Genomic DNA, 20,452 nt, shown 5'->3' with positions numbered 1-20,452 from the left:
TGTGTCTGACAAGTAGCTGTTATTTATTTGAGTTCTGGTCTATATTTTAAGGATATTTCCCGGTTCTAACATCACAAACTCTTCTTTCACTCTGTTTTAACTTTATCCAAATGTGTTACAGGTTTGTAGATTAACTAAACTTAGTGTCCATTTTTACGAGTTGAAACTACGGTCTGTGCCTTTAAGCTATCTCATTTAGATGTTAACATAATATAGTACAGTGAAATGTGTCTTGAGTCGGATCCTGAACAAACCGGAATCCTGTCAAATACAGTAGATGACAATTAATTAATCAATATGCTCCAATGGTGTCATTAAACAAAATAAACTTTCATTTGTACCTGTTCAGAACTGGATCAGTTCGTAAATGATTGTCGTGTTTCCTTTTTGTTATGTTTCTTTAAAAACAAATAAAATTGACTGATACATTTTTGGACTAGCTATTACATAAACATTCCTCGTAAATTTTAGCACTACTTATGTTAAAGATTTAGAGGAATATAATGTTGACTGAAATGGTACAGCTTTATTTTTTTTATAGGTGCGTCAGATTGACTGGGTAGACCAGGTGTGGCCTCGTTATTTGATAGACTGTCAAAAGGAATCCACAAACGTCATCGAGAAAATGATGTATCCAAAAGTCAAAAAGTGAGTACCATTCTATGTTGCATAGAACCTTGAGTTTATGTGAATTTCTTAAATAAAATATGGAGTCGCATGGGTTGTTTTTTTTGTTTTTTTGAGGGGTTAAATCTTACGTGTAAATTCCGTACTTTTGAAACTGCAGCTGGTTTTTTCGAATCACTTCATATAACATGCTCATTTCCAAAAACAAATTTATGACACTGATAATTCCCAATTTTATGTGTAGATATTTGTGTAATTATGTGTTATTATGTGCATCAATAATGTGTTTATTTTCAGATACTGTTTGATGAGTGTTGCTGGGTGTTACACAGATTTTCACATTGATTTTGGAGGTACCTCTGTGTGGTATAATATCCTACATGGTGAAAAGGTAAAACAATTTATCATCCATTAAAGACTTTTGTAGGAGATATCGCTGGCACTGTAATTTGCAATATTTTCCTAAGGTCGACGACAGTCACTTTTCGCACCCTTGTTTTGGCTTCGTACACGGTAAATAAAACATATCCAACGGTAATTTTTTGATATGATATATTTGACAAAAGGCACTTTTTATTTCTTTCATCTTTTGAAACTTAAACTTAAAATTTTGTCCAGAATTATGAAAAATAACAAAATACCAACCTGTAAACAACATTGTCCTGCTTATTATAGAAATTTGACAGAGGTCAAGGTTAGTAGACCAGTTTTTATTTTAATGTGGCGAAGCATTGTAATAATATAGCTAATTTTGAATTTGAATGATGTCAGTATTCCAATGACGTCACTTTGAATCGCCTTACAATAACCATACACTGGGTACATGACGTTTCCGTTTTAAGAATGCTGGAAAAATTCCAATGCTAACTTGCTATTGAATTTTTTTTGTTTCAACATTACTAATGCATCTGAATGTGTTTGAAGAAAATCTTGTTATTAAAAAATTGTACCTTTTACAAAATATGGATTTCAAGTGAAATTACAGTAAGATATTGTATACGAACCCAAAATAAGGGTATGAAAAGTCTCTGTCGTCGACCTTAGGAGATATCGTATCTTTTTCTTAAGTCACTGTATGTTTCAGAGCTAAACCTATCATTAGTGACATCACGCCACTGCCATTCTGCTAGTTAATGAGTCTACCACTGCCAAATATAGTGACATTCAACCCATATTACTGACATTGTTTACAACTGTCACAAATGAAAATAATGATAATGTATGATAAAAAGAATACCCCCCTCGTGTCTTGTGATATCATAATTTATCAGCACTCATTGATAAAAGTATAAAAATCATCAGCAAGTTTCGGATTTCATACTTTCATCAACTTGTGCTGATAAATTGTGATATCACAAAACACGAGGGGAGTATCTTCTATATACCAAACTTTCATAGTATAACAAAATTACAAGAAATTTCCTTGACTCTGTTATAATTATTTGGGATTCATTCTAATTATGGAATTCATGATTATCCGATTATATTAATAATACCTGGAAAAAGGTCATGGAAAATTTCATTAAATGCCATGGAATTTCACTTACAACATACTGTATTAACCGTGTTATTTTAGTAAATACAAGAAGACTTTGTTACGTATTACTCTTGTGTATCATTAGTCCTATTTTTATTATGTGATTGATCTGAGTACATATGATAGTAATTTTGTCAAAGGCTTTGGTGTTTACATTTATTAATTTATTTTTCAGATTTTCTGGTTGATTCCTCCAACTGATGAGAACATTGAAACCTACCAGAACTGGGTGCTGTCGGCCAAACAGGGAGATGTCTTTCTTCCAGACGAAGTGGAAGATTGTCAGAAAGTCACACTCAAAGCCGGAGACACTTTAATCATTCCTTCTGGTGAGATCTATTTTTACATCTCCAAGACACCACAGAAGACGTTTATTTTGTTTAACGACACCACTAGAGCACATCGATTTATTAATCATCGGCTATTAGATGTCAGACATTTGGTAATTTTTACATATAGTCTTAGAGAGGAAACCCGCTACATTTTTTTCCATTACTAGCAAGGGATCTTTTATATGCACCATCCCACAGACAGGAGAGAACATGCCCCAGCCTATGATATACCAGTCATGGTGCATTGGCTCGAACACAACAGAGTTATACACTGTCAGACAAACCTTTTTAGCTCAACTGATACATAAAAACAAACAAACCTCATGTCTTATTTCTAGTCACAATATTTTCTGGGGCTTTTTCCTCTCTTTGCTTTTTTGATATGATATAACAAAAATAATGATACCCAATGTTTGACCCACTGATAAATTAGTGGTAAGTCATAGCAGTGCAATTTTTTTTTTTTTATATTGGCCTCACAATTTATTTATTTATTTATTTATGTTGAAGTATAAAACATTTATATGAAGTCTTCATGGAATATTTTGGCTTCCTCCTGGAAGTTACAGCTGACAATATTTATGGAATGTGAAATTTCAGAAGCAAATGAGCCAATAACAATTTTTGAAAAGCTCTTACATTAAAATTCTTTTATGTTTTTTAAAGTTTTTTTATTTTGTAAGTTGTCATTTTTAGAATGTTTGAACACATGTTTACTTAATATTCATTTTGGATTTTATTGTTTTGTAGGTTGGATCCATGCTGTATTTACACCCAAGGACTCTTTGGTGTTTGGAGGAAACTTTCTTCACAGTTTTAACATTCCAGAACAATTGAAGGTGTTTGAAGTAGAAGAGAAAACACATGTAAGAGAATGTGATGTCCATAAGTCTTGTACAAATTTGAAAGTAAAAGATATCACAGTCATTATCTGAATAAACCTAACACTACAGACATGTTTTCCATGTCATTGGTGGCAGCTGGTGTCTTTCTTAGTGTAAAGCATGGGTCAAAATTTTATCATTAATAGCTATTTATTAAGCAGTATGCTGGTGTGTGTCGATAAACAAACATTCCTTTTTTTATTATATACCATAAAACCCATTTAAATCGGACACCCTCAGGACCAATTTAAATGTCTGGTTTTAAATGTTATCCTGTTTAGAGAGGCTAACTTCTGTACATATTGTTAAAAAGGGGCCATTAAAAATGTCTGTTTTGAGGGAATTCTCGTTTTGAGAGGTTTCACTGTGTACAGGATAGAAGTTAAATTCATCCTTCTGTATTTATGTTTTTTCACAGCTCTATACACTTTTGTTTGGATGTAAATCACATTCATATGGTTACATTTGTTTGACACCAAATGGCTGATGTGTATTTATGTGCTGAAATGTCATTAATCAATAATTAATTTAGTCTTCTATTGTGTTAAGATCATTATATACTACTGTTGTATGGTTGTTTCAGAAATTTAACCTTTAAAATTCAAGCAATTTGGCAATGGTAATTTAGCAAGATTCAAATATTGCAAACCAGTTTTGCAGTCCCTTTTCAGGTAACACTATGACTGATTGCAGACACAAATTAAAACAATTGAAAATGTTTATTCTTGTTTTTATTCAGGTTCCTCACAAGTTCAGATATCCATTCTACCTTGAAATCATGTGGTATGTGTTGGCGCGGTATCTGTGCTGTGTTACTGGTAAAGCCTACGTCAAAGTGCCAGAGAACTATGACCAAGATGATTGGGCACATTCTCCAGCTTCTATGATCACATCCGACGAATCTCGACCGCCATCTCAGAATTCGAATTCAAGACCATCATCAAGAAACCAGGACGACATAATAAACTTCAAAACTGAAATTGGAGAAACTTTAATAAAAAACGTGAAAGTCGCATTGAAGAGACTTGACGACTCTCTTATTAAATCGTATGGTGATGAAGAATTGCAAGCAAAACCGAAAAGGTTGTCCAAGAAGTCTTCTTCTAGGGATACAAAATCGGATAAAAAGACAACGAATGATTCTGATGGCTCTGACAAGAAATGGGTTCATCTCACAAAATGGGAGTTGGAAGGACTCATTCAGCTTGTGGGGAAGGTTCAGACTTTTCCACTTCATAAAAGAGGGGTGCCTAAAGATTTGTCAGATCCAGATGGCTTGCTTGTTGATATCAAGGTTTGTTGAATAACACAGGCTTGGTTATGATAATTGAAACTATATATTTACCTTACATGATGGTGATAGTTATAAATTATAGCAGTAACTTTCCTTCTAACAGTAACTATAGTTAATCATTTATTTAGTTACTTAACAATTTAACTCAAACTGATGAGCATTTTTATTCACATTTTGGGAAAATGCTTTTGATTATAAAAAAAATTCACGACAACCATGTAAATGTAATGCTAGGAAATCTGTAAATTAACATAACTTTATTGCTTAAATATGTTGGATGTAATATTTGTACAGTCACATTTGTTTTGTTGTAATGGGTTTTTTGTTTGTTTTGTTGTGGATTTTTATTTATTTAGTTTTTTGCATTTGACAATTGACATATTTTTAGTATTATTATCCCAATTCAGAGCTGCCAACTGCTATGCTTTGGTCGTAGTTTGCTACGGTTAGTCGACATTTTCCATGTTCATGCCCAATATTTCACGCGAACCGCCGTTCTGTTCGCGTGTCGGTTACGCAAAATTAAATTTACGCGAACCGCAAATCGGTTACGTCATGACCTGTAAACTTTCAGATATTAAAACTTGCAAACTTCACGATTACAGGAAGTTTATTCATGCAGACATACTACTGATATTCCGACAAATGTTTTAGACTGATTTTTAGATACTTGATGTGCAGAAAACCAGTAAACAACGTTATGTTGTAACTTGCGACCAGTCTACAGTTTTAAAACAGTTTTAAAGAAATGTGCTCGGATCGCTTGGGACGGCTAAATTTTCTGCTGCTATTTTATTTCTAAAGGAATATATGTAGACATACTATTGGATTGGCTATAATTTTACATATGTTAAAAACAGTTTTAACGTAAACAGGAATCCAAAGTATATAAGTACCATCGATGAAGTGAAAGTAGCATAGCCACCGCAAATCGCAAAAAGGAATCCCTAGAAATGAGTATTTATCTATTTCAAAGGCGTACCGCCCATTACGCACAGTACGCATGTGCGTAATTCAAAAACAAAATCCGCGAATAGGTCGAGGCTGTCTGTAATTATTCTATAAAATTGACTCGAAAAAAGATTTTCAAAAATGCATCTACAGGCGTCCTGAGTTTCAAAGTTTTCACAGGGGGAGGCCCTCCGAATCCCCCCGCTCGGGCACGCCTTTGGCGTGCGTAATTCTAAGAATATTTCTGGCTACGCCCCTGTATTTTGTTTCAGTACTGGGGCTAATATTCAGTTCTTTTATAATATTGTTAACTTTAGCAAGTATTAAAGAATTTTTTTTTTTTTTTTGTAAAATGTTTTCTTTTGTATTTGTTTTAACTTTATGTTTCAGCTAAAAACTATGTATTTAAAATATAATTTCAACGTAATTTTGAGGTAACCGATCAGATAACCCATGGGTTACGCAAATATAATTCACGTAACCGAACAATTGGTTACCTAGGTAAAAACCATGTGAACCGACTTCCGGTTACCTCAGATTTCGAAATATTGTCCCCTGGCTTGTATGCCTTGAAAATTGCATGTGAACGTATGCCAGTTAGGAATAGAGTAATTTTAATTTTAATTTGAAATAAGAATATAAGCATTCAAATTTAGTATTGATCACATCATCGCACAACAGTTCATTTTGGGTTTATTGCATTTCGATGCTGTTTTAAAAACAAAATTCTGGTCATTCATAATCCTGTTCAAATCGCCCGACTTATTTAACATTGTTCGTTACATTTCGGGTATAACCGACGCCATGCTACACTCAAATATCATTTGCTACGCTCAGCTTGTCATGGATGCTACTCTCACTTGTGGCTAGGGATTGGCAGCTCTGCTAATTCATATTTAATTTTATTCATGTCAATACAGTTTTTTATAAAGTAATAAAAAAGAAGTCTAAAACAAGATTCTTTCTATTATTTATACAGATTAAACTTACTTTGTTATTTTACTTTTTAAAGATAAATTCATAAAATGTTTTCTCCTTAATTATATTTCCAGCAAATGCTCAGAGATCATATGAATGATAATCCGGAATTTGCCATCACTGGAGAACCTAGCTGTTGGATGCCAGAGTCTCAAAAGGTTTGTGCATTACAGTCTTTCCTATTTAAGTTATACGAGAGTGGCAAATTGATTGCCTTACAGTAAAAAAAATTCTACATTTTATTTTAAACTAGCACCATTTCAGGAGAGTGATCTTCAGCTCACCTTGATTTTGCTCATGGCGAAGATTGCAGTTTGTCTTTTATTGACGCAAAATTCTAAGAAAGAAATATCTTTTTTCCTCAAAAATATTTATTATCCCAAGCACACTTAGCATATACTGACTATGCCAAGACTGAGGAGCCTTTAATAAGTACTTTTTATAATGCATCAATATTTCATGTCTGTTTTGTAATTTAACACAAAATGTTTCAATATTTGTTTCAGAAGACGAAGAGTCGAACCATGAAGACACCAAAGGTTAAGTCTCAAAAAGCATCGTTTTCTGGCGGTCCGAAGCGGCGGCGTGTGCGCTGTAAGAAGTGTGAGCCGTGTACAAGGACCGAGTGCGGAGAGTGTAACTTCTGTAAGGACATGAAGAAATTTGGTGGTCCGGGACGCATGAAGCAGACCTGTATCAGCAGACAGTGTATGGCAGTGAGTATTGTTACAGTATCACCATATCAGTAGTGAACAACAGTGAGTACTGATACAATATTACAATGTATGGCAATGAGAATTGATCCAATTTTACTTGCTGCTTTTCAGTAAGAGTAGCCTTTAGCTTTGAGATAGCAATAGGTATGATCTTGCTCTAGACCAAGTGTCAAAATAACCATGTTAGACACCAAATAGCCATATTTCTTTCCTTTTGTTGTTGTATTCAGTGTAATAGAACCATGCATTTCCAGAAGATAACTATATGCAGTATCATATGGCCTTTGTTTAAAATATCCTGTGTCATTACACAAATGTTCCTTTCCTTGCACAAGCTAACCATACCTTAGACACCAAATAGCCGTGGTTTAAATGTGAGCCGTGTACCACAGTGTTGTTAAACAAATATTCTTTCAAACACCAGGGTATGTGTTGTCCTGTCTGTTTGAAAGCGCATATAAAAGATCCCTTGTTACCAAATGAAAAAGGTAGTGCTTAGGTTTTTTCAAAGACTATATCAGAATTATTAAATGTTTGACATCCAATTTGCAATTATTAATAAATCAATGTGCTCTAGTGGTGTCATTAAACAAACCGGGCCAAATTTACAAGCCTGTTTATGTCTTACACACATATAAGACATGCATTTACAATGCTCAAGCCATTTAAGAAAACCAGGCTTCATAAATTATGTCCACAAATTTTAACTCTTTAACAAATATTCCTTTCCTTGCAGCCTCTGTTGCCAAGCACGGCTGTGTGCGACATCTGTCACGGAGATGAGCTGGTGAAGGATGAGGAGACCGGGGACAGGGTCTCCACCCTGATGGAGTGTGGAATTTGCTGGAGCATCGTGCACCCCCCGTGTCTGGCGGAGAAAAACCCCGAGCTCCACAGCGAGGGAAACATCAACGAAGACTCGCCCAACACGTGGATGTGTTCCAAGTGCTGTCAGGATGGCAAAGAAGCACAGTTTAGGGTGCGTCCCATTTCTGTAATCCGTCCCATCCTCCTACAAATATGGGTTTAAAAAAAAAAAATATATAGTTTTGTTTGATGCAAGAAGAAAAGTAAAAGTGTTTTAGAAAAAAAAAAAAAAATATTGCTTTTGTGTCCAATTTAGAAAACAAGAAGTAAATAACTTGTAGTAAATTCCATGGCATGAAAGGAGACATTCACCATGAGACAGACTATAGTTTTATATTTTATTCATATGATCTAGTACTAATGGAAAAGAATACATCCAAGTGGATTTGGCTTGATTCTAAATTCGCCTATTCTCTATGATGGCAGTAAATATACATCACTTGGGGTTTCACAGCTGTGGATTGTTTTGTCAGTCTATGTGGTTTACAGTTTGTTCTTTAAAATGTACTGAGGTGCCATTAATCAAACATTAATTTGCTTTGTTGCAGCTGATAGGAAATGAATTAGTTGTACTAACAATAACTTTTAGATAGTTGGTGCATTGTCAAAGCAACAAATGATATCCCAAATTTAAGTAGTAGTCCTCACTATTAATATTTTATTTTTAAGTTGAAAAAACATTTTTAAGGGGCAGAAATGCATTGAAAAGAATTCATGTTGACTTGTTTAAACCAACTTTGCTACATCTTTAACTTATTTTTAAATTTGAACAGATGCGCACATACCCTGGTGGAATCCCGAAAACCGTGGGTAACCAAAGGGAATCAACAGACGGTGATGACGTAAAAGTGAAATCTAAAGTCCCTAAAACCATTGCCATTGATGTTAAAGCTGTTGAAGGCAAGAGAGTTGTCTGCAAGGAAATGCCACCAGTTCTTGAGCCTGAAACTGATCTGACGGATGACTTACAATCGGAAATATCTGAACCACCTTTGTTAACCCTGGAGGAAATTAGTCCCAACCTTGACCTTGACAGTCACTTGGTAAAACAAGACAAACTGAGAGAGAGAACAATCAAGAAAGTGCTGAAGAGAAAAGCGAAACAGTTGCTGGAGCAGCTCCCCAAGCAGACATCGCAAAGGAACAAACTGAAGAAAATGAAAAGAATACATTCAGTGGTGAGAGTAAGTTATTGATAGGCAGCAATTGTGCTTTAGGTTGTTTGATCATGAGTACTAAGAACATTTTTGGTTTTCTGTATTAAATCTGACGTCCAATAGCCGACGATAAGATAAAAAATCAATGTGTTTTAGTGGCATCATTAAATAAAACAAACTTTACTTTACTTCTGTATTAAAATTGAAATTTTTAGATGTACATATGTGCAATTGCAGATGTGAAACAGCTGCACATGATCTTGTGGATCTGGATTTAAAAGTTGAAAAATTAGGACTGAAAGCAAGAATGTTGAGGTGATGGGGTTTTTTTTTAATCATAAGAGTATGTAACTTTTTAGTTCAGTTTTAACCTTTTTATCAACAGAAAACCTGACTTAAAAACAAGCCCCGTTTTTATTTCTATGCTTATACAAACTAGAGAGATTTTTTGTTGATCTTTTCTGTAGTAGAAGTCCAATGTTTAAAGCAACTGTAAAGTCAAGATCTGTTTTTCATCTCTAAGTCAGATAATTGATCCAATGCTTTAAGCTACAGCACTGATTACCAGTGCTCCACAACTGGACAAAGGCTGTGGTATGTGCTTTCCTGTCTGTGGGAAAGTGCATATAAAAGATCCCTTGCTGCATTAGGAAAAATGTAGCTGGTTTCCTCTGATGATAACGAGTCAGAAATACCAAATGTTTGACATCCAATAGCCGATGATTAATTAATCAATGTGCTCTAGTGGTGTCATTAAACAAAACAAACTCTTTTTTTGTTAATTACATACCTCTCTTTTTAAGGCGAGCTATCATTCTCACTCCCCACTGACTATTATAAAGAGTAATTTTTAACTCGCCTATGTGAATTTATATAGTGTGAGGTTTTAATTTGTTTGGGGACCAATTAATCACTCCCTTCAAATTTTTTCACTGGGAGGTATGTAATTAAAATGTATCAGCATGCAAATACACTGATTTCCCCCCCCCCCCCCCCCATCTCTTTTCAAAGAAAAGTCCCATCTTAAAACAACTGATCGAACAAGATTTTTTTCTCATCTCCTTACAGAAAAGAGCTTCATAGTTTTTTTCCAATATCTTTTCACAGAAGAGGTAATATGCTTAAAGAAACTACACCAAAAAATGGAGAGAAATTTTTTTCCATCATTTTCCAGAGAAGAGATTTGGTCCTTAATGAAATTATACAAACTAAAAATAATTGGGGTTTTTTCAAATTTCTTTTTCAGAGAAGAGGTCCCATGCTGAAGGCAACTCTGTCTGTGTATGGTGAGGAAGAGGCTGTTCACATTCCCAGAGGCCGATCGGCTCGCAATGTCGTAAACTCGTACTCATCATCCTCTGATGATGAAGACGACAGCATTGAAGATGTCGCCCCTACCATCATTAAGATGAGCAGTCCAAGAAAAGTGACCACTGTTTCGGATGAGAATGACGGGGACGTGGCGAGAAAACGGCCGAGAAGAGAGGTAGTTACACCTCGACGATATCTTGATTGAGTTTTCAGTTCATTTCAGACAAGCCTGGATACATTTTCTCCATCTTTGACAGTTGTCAGACATTTTAGAATCTTTATATATAGTTGTGGAAATTGGTTGGAATTTCGGGGCGGGACGTAGCCCAGTGGTAAAACGCTCACTTGATGCACGGTCAGTGTGGGATCGATCTCCATCGGTGGGCCCATTGGGCTATTTCTCGTTCCAGCCAGTGCACCACAACTGGTATATCAAAGGCCGTGGTATGTGCTATCCTATCTGTAGGAAAGTGCATATAAAAGATACCTTACTGCAGTAGGAAAGATGTAGCAGGTTTCCTCTGATGACTAAAAGTCAGAATTACCAAATGTTTGACATCCAATAGCCGATGATTGATTAATCAATGTGCTCTAGTGGTGTTGTTAAACAAAACAAACTTTTTGGTTGGAATTTCATTATCAGTCGGTTGATTAGCATTCACTGATAAGCTTTCAATGACACAGTTGCTTAGAATATTTGTGAACCTAAGGATTGTGCACCTGTGCCCCGTTTTATGCAGCGGTCTTAGCACTAAGATCACCTAAAGTGCATAGCAACCTTATTCACTTAAGGTGATCTTGGTGCTAACATCGCTTCGTAAAACGGGTCCAGTTGTCATATTCACTGGAATTAACCCTAAATTTATCTTTCGTACCTATTCAGAATATTTTCTTATGTATATTTGAAAATAAATCGAAACCCATGCAGAAAATAAACCTCTGTTCTGCAGATATACATCTGCCGTAGGAATAATTAGTTAACATTTTGAATGAGAGTTACTTTTTGCAAGTTCATTGGCTTATTTGTTTTACTCAAGAAGACAAGATCTTGTGAAACTTGTTTGCAATTTACTATTAAAAAATCAAAAAATCTTTATACTGTAAATAATTTGTAGATAATGTAAAAAGTGCATTTACATGTACACATTTTCTTGCCAACACTTTAATTTGTGTTTCATATTTGAATGTGAAGTATACGGGTACTGTAGTAGGTGTTTGGTTTTAATGTGTAACTTTACACTGCTTTATTATTGCTAAAGATTTGGGCAATTAATTAAAAAACAGAGATATTCATCATTGGGGATATTCGACTGTTAACTTTATCATTGACCATTATCAACAAGAAATATACAATTTCAGAAATTAGTTGAATTAAGCTCACCATTTGAGTGTGATGTGATCACTTTATTATCACAATGTAGATGAGAATAAATTAATTAAGTTTCATTTGCCGCAAAAATGTACAGACATTGGATACACTAAGGTTGTTGGTTTCATCTGATGTTAAGAATATGCTACAGCATTGGAGTGTTGCAGAGCTGCTGTTGAAAATGCTTATAACACATTGCATTACATAACAATTACATTAAATTACTAAACAATTACATTATGTTACTCATACATTATATTTATACATTTTTTTAATTAACAAACCAAAAAGATCATGTATATTTTTTTTTTAAACAATTGTAAATAATGTAACACATCTGTCAGCTTGTTAGATACATTGTTTTGTATTTTGATTAAACTCTTTTAATACTGCAGCATCTTGTTCATACAGCTAGAAAGTTTTACGGTAACCTATACACATTGTTTGTAGTGTAAAAATAGTTATCAAAATAGCCTTACTGAAAAATATTCTTGGTGTTTGTATCGCTACATTTTTAGAAAGTGGTGTTTTTAATTAAAATGGATTTCTTACATGTACACATGTATATACTATCATTTTAACCTTTGCATTTCATTAAATATCTACACGATGATGGGGAATGTTGTGTAATTTTGATGTTTAGGTGTTAGATGTAGTTTTTAAGCTTTTTTGGTCATGCATTTTAGTGTTATGTTTAATTATTGAAGTTTTTGACAAGCCACAGATTGGTATTAAAATTTTGCTCTTGGTTTTATGTCAGTAAACCAAGTATTTTATGTGTTAACTTCTGTGTAAAATATATAATTAGTAACCTTTACCATTTAAAACATAAAGTTTATTTTTTGACAACACATATTTCATACATTTAGAATTACCAAATTGTAAATATTTATTTAAACAGAAAGATTAATGGGGGTTTTCCAAGAGCATTAAGAGGTTGGGGGGTTTTTATTATTATTATTGTCATATATATTAAAAAAACCTTATTTTAATGTTTTTTAATTTTCTTATATCATTAATACTTAATGATCTTTTTTTTATTATTGTTATTCATATTATTAAAAACCTGAATTTTTATGCGATATATTTTCACAATTTCACATTTTTAAAACATCACTTTAATTTTGTATTTACATATTAATAGCATGTGTTTTGTTTTAAAAATACTTTTTAGCTATGTATTAATTAAGATATGGATAATCAGTATTGTAAATGTTCGTATTTGCTCATGGCTGATGGTAATTGCTAAAACATGTTCAGTTTTAGTTGTACAAAAGTGTAAATATCCCAAATCTCATTGAAAGGTTCATTTTTGAAACTTGCTTCATTAATCAGTGTGGTTTTGTAATTTGGAAATTGTCTACCATATCATAACAGTGTTGTATTAACAACAATTTATAATTTACGGTGTTTTTTATTTTAAATTATCGTTTTATAATTAACTTCTAATAGACATATGATACATGTAATTTTATTTAGAATAAGACCTCTGGCAAATTGTGACGTGCATTTTCTAAGTTACAAAGGACCATCACTTTTCAAGTGTTACATATTCATAGTTTATAAATCTTGAAAAATTGTGCACCACATCAGTATGTCAATAATAAGCAATTCTGTTTTCACAATTCCTTAAAGTTTAGAATATTTCAGCTTTTTTAGTCAGGAGTTTGTGAAAAACATTAAAAGCAAACAGCCAGTTTTGTAACACTAATACTAATAAATCTACCTTGGAATAATATATAAGTGCTTTAAAGATCTATAATTTTGCTTTTAAAAAAAAAGGTTTATATAAAGGTAGTATATAATTAAAAACCTTTCAGTAAAGAATATGATAGTAGACCAGTTATATGCATCTTTTTTTTCCCCCTATCTTTTTCACCCCAACAATGACTCTTTTTGTAATTGTTTTAATTATTATTACAGTGATAATTAATTTTATTTAGCTTTGGCAGTTTTAAAAAAATCAGTGAGTTAGTCGAATACTAATTCACTGTCTTTTATTCATTTTCCATTTTTATTTAGGTATTTTGTGGGGTTTTGGCAGTTTAAAAAAAAAAAAAAATACTAGTAGTCGTTTACTAATTCTCTGCCTTTTATTAATTTTTGTTAAACAAAGATGTGTGAACTTCACTGTACCTCTGTTTTAGGGTGAATAAACAGAAACAAAAATGAACTTGTTGTTTTCTCTCTAGCAGTTTCTTATGAGTTTGTACTGAACAGCAAAAACATGTGCATCTTGATTTAGTTTTCTTTAATGTATTTAATGGCATGTTACTCTTCACAATATAATGCAGCTTACTGTTTTCTATGTTACTCTTTACAATATAATGCAGCTTACTGTCTTCTATGTTACTCTACACAATATAATGCAGCTTACTGTCTTTTATGTTAGATTGAGAATTATTTTACAGAAATAATTTGAAGAGGAATGAAAATTTGGGATATTCTCATTTCACTAATTGGGGAACTCGCTGATTAAACTTTGTACTGAGGTGTCTTTAAACAAACCTTCCTTTCCTTGACTAGTTGGAGTACCCTCTTCATGTCCTTGTCTTTTCAGGGCCCCTTCCCTGGAAGACAAGGCCGTGGAGTAGAGCGACCATCGATCCCAAACAACCGACCCACGCTGAGACCAAGATTAGGAAATTCCATCTCTCTGCCAAACACCAGACCTCGACGAAAACGAACATTGACAGAACCAGAGGATGGTGGCACAGGAAAAAATCCCAAGTCTTCAAAGGGAAGAGGATTACCTGGGCAAGACCGACCGCGAGATCAGGGTAGAAATCCAGATAAGACAAGCAGAGATAAGTCTGAATCGTTTCCATCAAGACCACAGAGAGGTGACGGAGATAATCCTGGTCAGGGTGGGAATGGGAAGGAGATGGGCGACAAAGAACAGCATGTGGTAAGACCTGCCCCTATACCTCCCCCTCCTGATGAAGTCCTCATGCCCAACGGTAAGAAGCATCCACTGAATCGTGCCATGTGGATGAAAATCTTCTACTATCTCCAGCCTTCGGATCTGGCCCGATGTCTCTGTGTCTGTCAGACGTGGAACCGATGGGTCATTGATCGCAGCTTGTGGAAGAAAATTGTTCTTTCCAAGAAGAAAATTGTGCAGGAAATCCTTGCTGGCGTGGTCAGACGGCAGCCAGAAGTGTTGCTGCTTAATCAGTCGAGGATGACGATCAAACAGCTGTCGTGGTTACTTGCCCGTCTTCCACAGTTGAGAGAACTGGATCTTTCGTACCTGTCTTGGGCGACCATCGGAGCTCTGTGCTCCTGTTCGTGTCCTCTTCTACGGTCTCTGACTTTAAACTGGGCATGCGGAATCTATGAAAAGTGCTTCACCGACCTGATCCTGCCACCTGTGGATAGACTTCCGGCTGTGAATGATGTGAGCCGTCTGCACCTGCTGACCAATCTGTCCATTGCTGGTACAGAAGCCACTGATCACACTCTGGACTTGATAACTCGACACATTCCTCAGATTAAGAAGCTCAACCTCAGCTACTGCATGAGAATCACGGACAAGGGAGTAGAGATACTCTTCGGTCAGACCAGTCCTCTAAAAGCCACACTGAAGGAGATCGATGTCTCGCGCTGTGTCCAGCTGACGGACCAGGTGTTTTCAGCGCTCAAGAAAGGTGCCGCTCTGGAGTTCATCAACTTCAGGGCCTGTGAGAAAATATCTCAACAGAGTTGTCAGAAATTTGCTGCTGCATACATTTTCCGTCCAATGACTGTGCTGGCTGACAAGATGATTATTGCTAGTCAGACCAGTAGTCAGAATATGTAAAGGACAATGGTTGGAATAAGAGTTTGAATTTTTGATTGAATGAAAATATTTTTCAGTCATGGCAGATGGGTTTATTTTTTGTGTGAAATGTTTTTCACAGGCAAGACAGAAGGGTTTATTTTTTGTGTGAAATGTTTTTCACAATCAAGATGGATGCATGTAAAATGAAGTTAATTATTATTTGTTTTTGTCATTATGAAGTAATTCAACAAATAGATGAACAAAATTTTGAGTTTATACATTCAGTTCTTAGACAATTGGATTGACATGGAATAATTCATACCTGACGATTTTGTAATATTCATTAGGTGGAGTTTGGATAAGTTTGACACTGTGTGTCATTAATGGAAAGTTTTTGTTTGGGTTTTTGTAGGGATTGTAGATAGTATCTTGTTTGTGTCATAGTCTACTAGTCTTGAAACTAGATTGACTTGAGGTCCCAAGTTTGTACTTGTATTTTATTAAAAAACAATCAGAGACCATGTTTAAACCTACATAATATAGACACACCAAAACCATTAATAATTTGAAATAATAAATAATATCTTTAAACCTTTGATACTTAACTTATGCACCAAAACCATTAAGAATTTGAATTATTTTTTTATAAACCTTTTATGCATAATTTATAAATCTACAGGCAAGATTAAAATGAGTGTAATTTTAAATATTTGTTCTAGATACAGTATATGATTATCATAGTAACTAAAATGATGGTTGAAAGTCTATAAATTGATTCCAAAATTGTTGTAAATTTTACTATCTGGTGATGTATTTCAAGATTAGTTCCATTTTAGTTTTACTAGTGTGACTATTATACTTGCTTTGAAATATTGTACATTTTATAGGTTTCTCCACCATATGAACCAAGAATTGAATTGAAAAATAACAGTAACTTAAATTTTGGACAAAGGCTCAAACTAACGGTCTAGACTCTTCTTATTGCTATATGATTACCCGGTAAAGTTTTTAGGGACCGGTCCAGATGGGGACCAAGAATTTGATTCCTACTCCTTTACCTTCTAGACTCTTATTGCTATATGATTACCCGGTAATGTTTTTAGGGACCGGTCCAGATGGGGACCAATAATTTGATTCCAACTCCTTTACCCGTTTTGCTTTTTTGTTTCTTTTTAGTTTGTGAAATGTTACGTATTTTTCATAATTAAAATCATACCTTTTAGTCTTGGTGACGAGTGCTGTCAAGATGCAGAAAATAATTTATCAGAGACTATGAAAATATTGCTATTTATTGTTGGCCCAAATTTTGGACATTATTATCCCACCATAACTTTGTGGTGATTGTGTATTCTAGTCTAATACTAAATGTTTTCATCACTGCCTTCAAGAAAAGATAGCAGAAGTGAACAATGTGAATTATGTTTCTAATCAAGATTTTCATACTTTTATATCTGTACATGTATATACTTGTATATTATGTATTTTCTACGATTTTCATTTCTTGCAACAGTTTTGCTTTAAAAAAAAAAATTAAGATTTTTTCCCAGTTAATAAAATGGGTAAAGTTATTTCTAATAAACAAAATTGATTACCAGTATTTCATTTGCTATGCCATATTATTTCCCCAACATACAAGTTGTAAAATGTTGGTGTTGGGGGGGGGGGGGGGGGGGGGGGTGTTGAAGATGCATTTACAGCATGCGTTTTACTTTTCTTTCTTTAAAATATTGCAAGAGTAATTTATATTATCATTTTATTAGGAAATGTATATGATTCAAGCCATGCTTGGGAAACTCGTTCCAAAACCTAATTAAGAAGCCATTTGTCTTAATTTGTGGGCGATTTGATTTAACTTGATCTGGCCGAGTATTTAGAAAAGAGTTTTAGAAAAAGTACATGTCATTTTCATCTCATTCAGTTGTGTCTGTTGACTATAATTTTTCAAATGCTTTTATGAAATGACCAAATGCAGTTAATTTTTATTAAGTTTAAAAATAAGCAAAGTTTTTATTAAAGAACCATGGATACTGCAAGAAATATAAACTAATCTATTCTTTATCAGTGGTTGGATTCATGTTGACAATGTTAACCGCATATAGAGGCAAGGTGAGGGTGGGAGGGAGTTTCCAGGATCGAAACTGCCCTGCTAAAACCCCCGACCATTTCAATATATTTTGTGAGGGAGCATGACTGCGACCCTCCCCTCCCTGTAAACTTTGCTTGCCAGTGTATACTTCCATTGCTGAAATTCCTACACGTGCCTTAATGTGGATAATTATGATTCACAAAGAAACTAATTAAATAATTTGTTAAATAAAAATCTTTTCAGCAACATTGCAAGCTGGTTAATTTATATATTTGTTTTTCTTTCAAGGCAACATAGTATTGGTTTTGGATCACAGTAAAATAAAAAACATGATCTTGCATTATATGCACAAAATAACTGTTTTTGGCACCATGTTATTTTCCTTCTTCATCACCATAGAGAAAAATGCACAGATGAACAGTAAACATTTAGTGCTTGTTCTTTTTCATTTGTTCTTTTTGTTTTTGAACATTTCATTTGAAATAAAAACAATACACAATTATAGTTTTTATTATTTTCAGGGTTTATGTCCAGATGTCAAAAAAAATGACAAAATATACATCATCCAGATTTGCAAATAATTTTGTTTTCTGGGGTTGTCTGTCCACGACAGATCGTTTCAAACTGGACTATCTATAGTCATCTCATTGTCAATGTACAGTAATGCATAAAAACGACACACCACCATCACAAGTTACTGGGTTATGCACAGGTTTATTTTGAATGAATTGTTGCAAACTGAATTGCATTTGTTTTACCATTGGTAAGTTGGTGGAATCTTCACCAGAAACATAAAACTTGACATCTCCAGTGAATGGCCAACTTGGTTTTGTCATGTGCTGTTCATGTAGGAGTACCAGTGAGGTACATGATACACCTGTCAGCTTGATGAAGCACACAAATTACTGACTTTATGAAATGATAAAGAAGATACCGGTATGGCCCAGACAAGGATTTCCGTTAATGTGCTGTGATGCATAAAAAGTACATCGTGGTTACAAAGTTATGATACACGACACACCACCATCACAAGTGGTACTTACGTGCAAGGTTTGATGATCATATATGAAGTGATAAGGAAGGTCTGGTCCATTTCCTTCAATGTGCACCATCACAAGTTGTACTTAAATGCAAGGTCTGATGATCATATATGAAGTGATAAGGAAGATCTGGTCCATTTCCTTCAATGTGCACCATCACAAGTTGTACTTAAATGCAAGGTTTGATGATCATATATGAAGTGATAAGGAAGATATGGTCCATTTCCTTTAATGTGCACCATCACAAGTTGTACTTAAATGCAAGGTTTGATGATCATATATGAAGTGATAAGGAAGATATGGTCCAGACAAGGATTTCCTTTAACCACTGCACAAACATAATCAATAATTTAATCAAATCGTATCAATGTCCTGTCTCGGGGAAAAGTTTGTTATGTTTAATGACACCACTAGAGAACATTGATTTATTAATCATTGGCTATTGGATGTCAAATATTTGGTAATTCTGACATCGTCTTAAAGAGGAAACCTGCTACATATTTTCATTAGTAGCAAGGGATCTTTTATATGCACCATCCCAGGCAGGAAAAACAAGAAAAATGTTTTATTTAACGACGCACTCAACACATTTTATTTATGGATATGGTGTCGGACATATGGTTAAGAAACCACACAGACATTGAGAGAGGAAACCTGCTGTCGCCATTTCATGGGCTACTCTTTTCGATTATCAGCAAGGGTTCTTTTATATGCACCATCCCACACCGGGTAGTACATACCATGTCCTTTCATATACCATTTGTGGTGCACTGGCTGGAACAAGAAATAGCCGAGACCGACCACGCATCGAGCGGGTGCTTTACCACAGTTCCGCCCCTCATCCCAGGTAGGATAACACATAACACTGCCTTTGAAATACCAGTCGTGGCGCACTGGCTAGAACAAGAAATACTGTTAGCCAAACGGGCTGTCTGGGAAAATACATATAAAATATCTGTTGCCGATGATCAGAGTAGCACTGGCTGTGGGCTACCTCAACACTATGTATCATACAGCATGTTAACACCTAATACACATGTATATTGACTTGGATGTTGGTGGTAATGCTCAACTGAGGTGCAGTGTTGTAGGATTGTTAGCCTTGAGAATTTGCCCGACCGTAACCACCCCCAAGTCTGGTATATCGCATATGTGGCATGGGTTGTTCCGTCTATGAAAAACTGCACATGGAATATCTTTCTATGCAATTTGGCAGAAGTATCCTCTGTTGTGGAGGTGGGTTTACTTCTAGACCTCGAGTCCAAATTGCCATGGGTGTGAAGGTGCCATTAATAGTTTCCTTATTGTACATACAGTAGTTAACTGAAAAATGTAATTTCTTTCCAAATGTTTTTTTTTCTTGTTGTTCAATGAGATGAATTACTGAGATTTACATGGTATGTTTTTATCGCTTTGTAATCCCTTAGACCAGACACTTTTTATTTTATATTTTACACACAACAATGTCAGGAATCTGAATAAAAATAAAATAAAATACCAGAAAATCACAATGTCGCATAATATGAGTTGAAATAATTTA

At 34.5% G+C, this 20,452-nt stretch overlaps 1 protein-coding gene across 3 annotated transcripts in view; it reads left to right on the top strand.

The window, feature by feature from the left end:
• LOC121367980 (lysine-specific demethylase 2A-like) overlaps positions 1-17,445 on the top strand; it is a 39,460-nt gene extending 22,015 nt beyond the window's left edge. For 2 of the 3 annotated variants that reach the window (XM_041492456.1, XM_041492454.1), the window contains exons 6-16: positions 542-648; positions 925-1,018; positions 2,340-2,493; positions 3,247-3,362; positions 4,120-4,674; positions 6,678-6,761; positions 7,110-7,319; positions 8,056-8,298; positions 8,960-9,370; positions 10,590-10,829; positions 14,584-17,445. In XM_041492456.1, coding sequence (XP_041348390.1) covers positions 542-648; positions 925-1,018; positions 2,340-2,493; positions 3,247-3,362; positions 4,120-4,674; positions 6,678-6,761; positions 7,110-7,319; positions 8,056-8,298; positions 8,960-9,370; positions 10,590-10,829; positions 14,584-15,825 — 3,456 coding nt within the window. In that variant the 3' untranslated portion in view covers positions 15,826-17,445. The remainder of the gene's footprint in view (positions 1-541; positions 649-924; positions 1,019-2,339; positions 2,494-3,246; positions 3,363-4,119; positions 4,675-6,677; positions 6,762-7,109; positions 7,320-8,055; positions 8,299-8,959; positions 9,371-10,589; positions 10,830-14,583) is intronic. The other variant, XM_041492455.1, reaches the window with a different exon arrangement.
• Positions 17,446-20,452: the final 3,007 nt, after the last annotated feature.

The sequence above is a fragment of the Gigantopelta aegis genome, chromosome 3, assembly GCF_016097555.1.
Source record: "Gigantopelta aegis isolate Gae_Host chromosome 3, Gae_host_genome, whole genome shotgun sequence".
In the NCBI taxonomy this organism is placed as follows: Eukaryota; Metazoa; Mollusca; class Gastropoda; order Neomphalida; family Peltospiridae; genus Gigantopelta; species Gigantopelta aegis.
The sequence above is the reverse complement of the archived record's forward strand: the minus strand, read 5'-3'. Positions and strand labels throughout refer to the sequence as shown.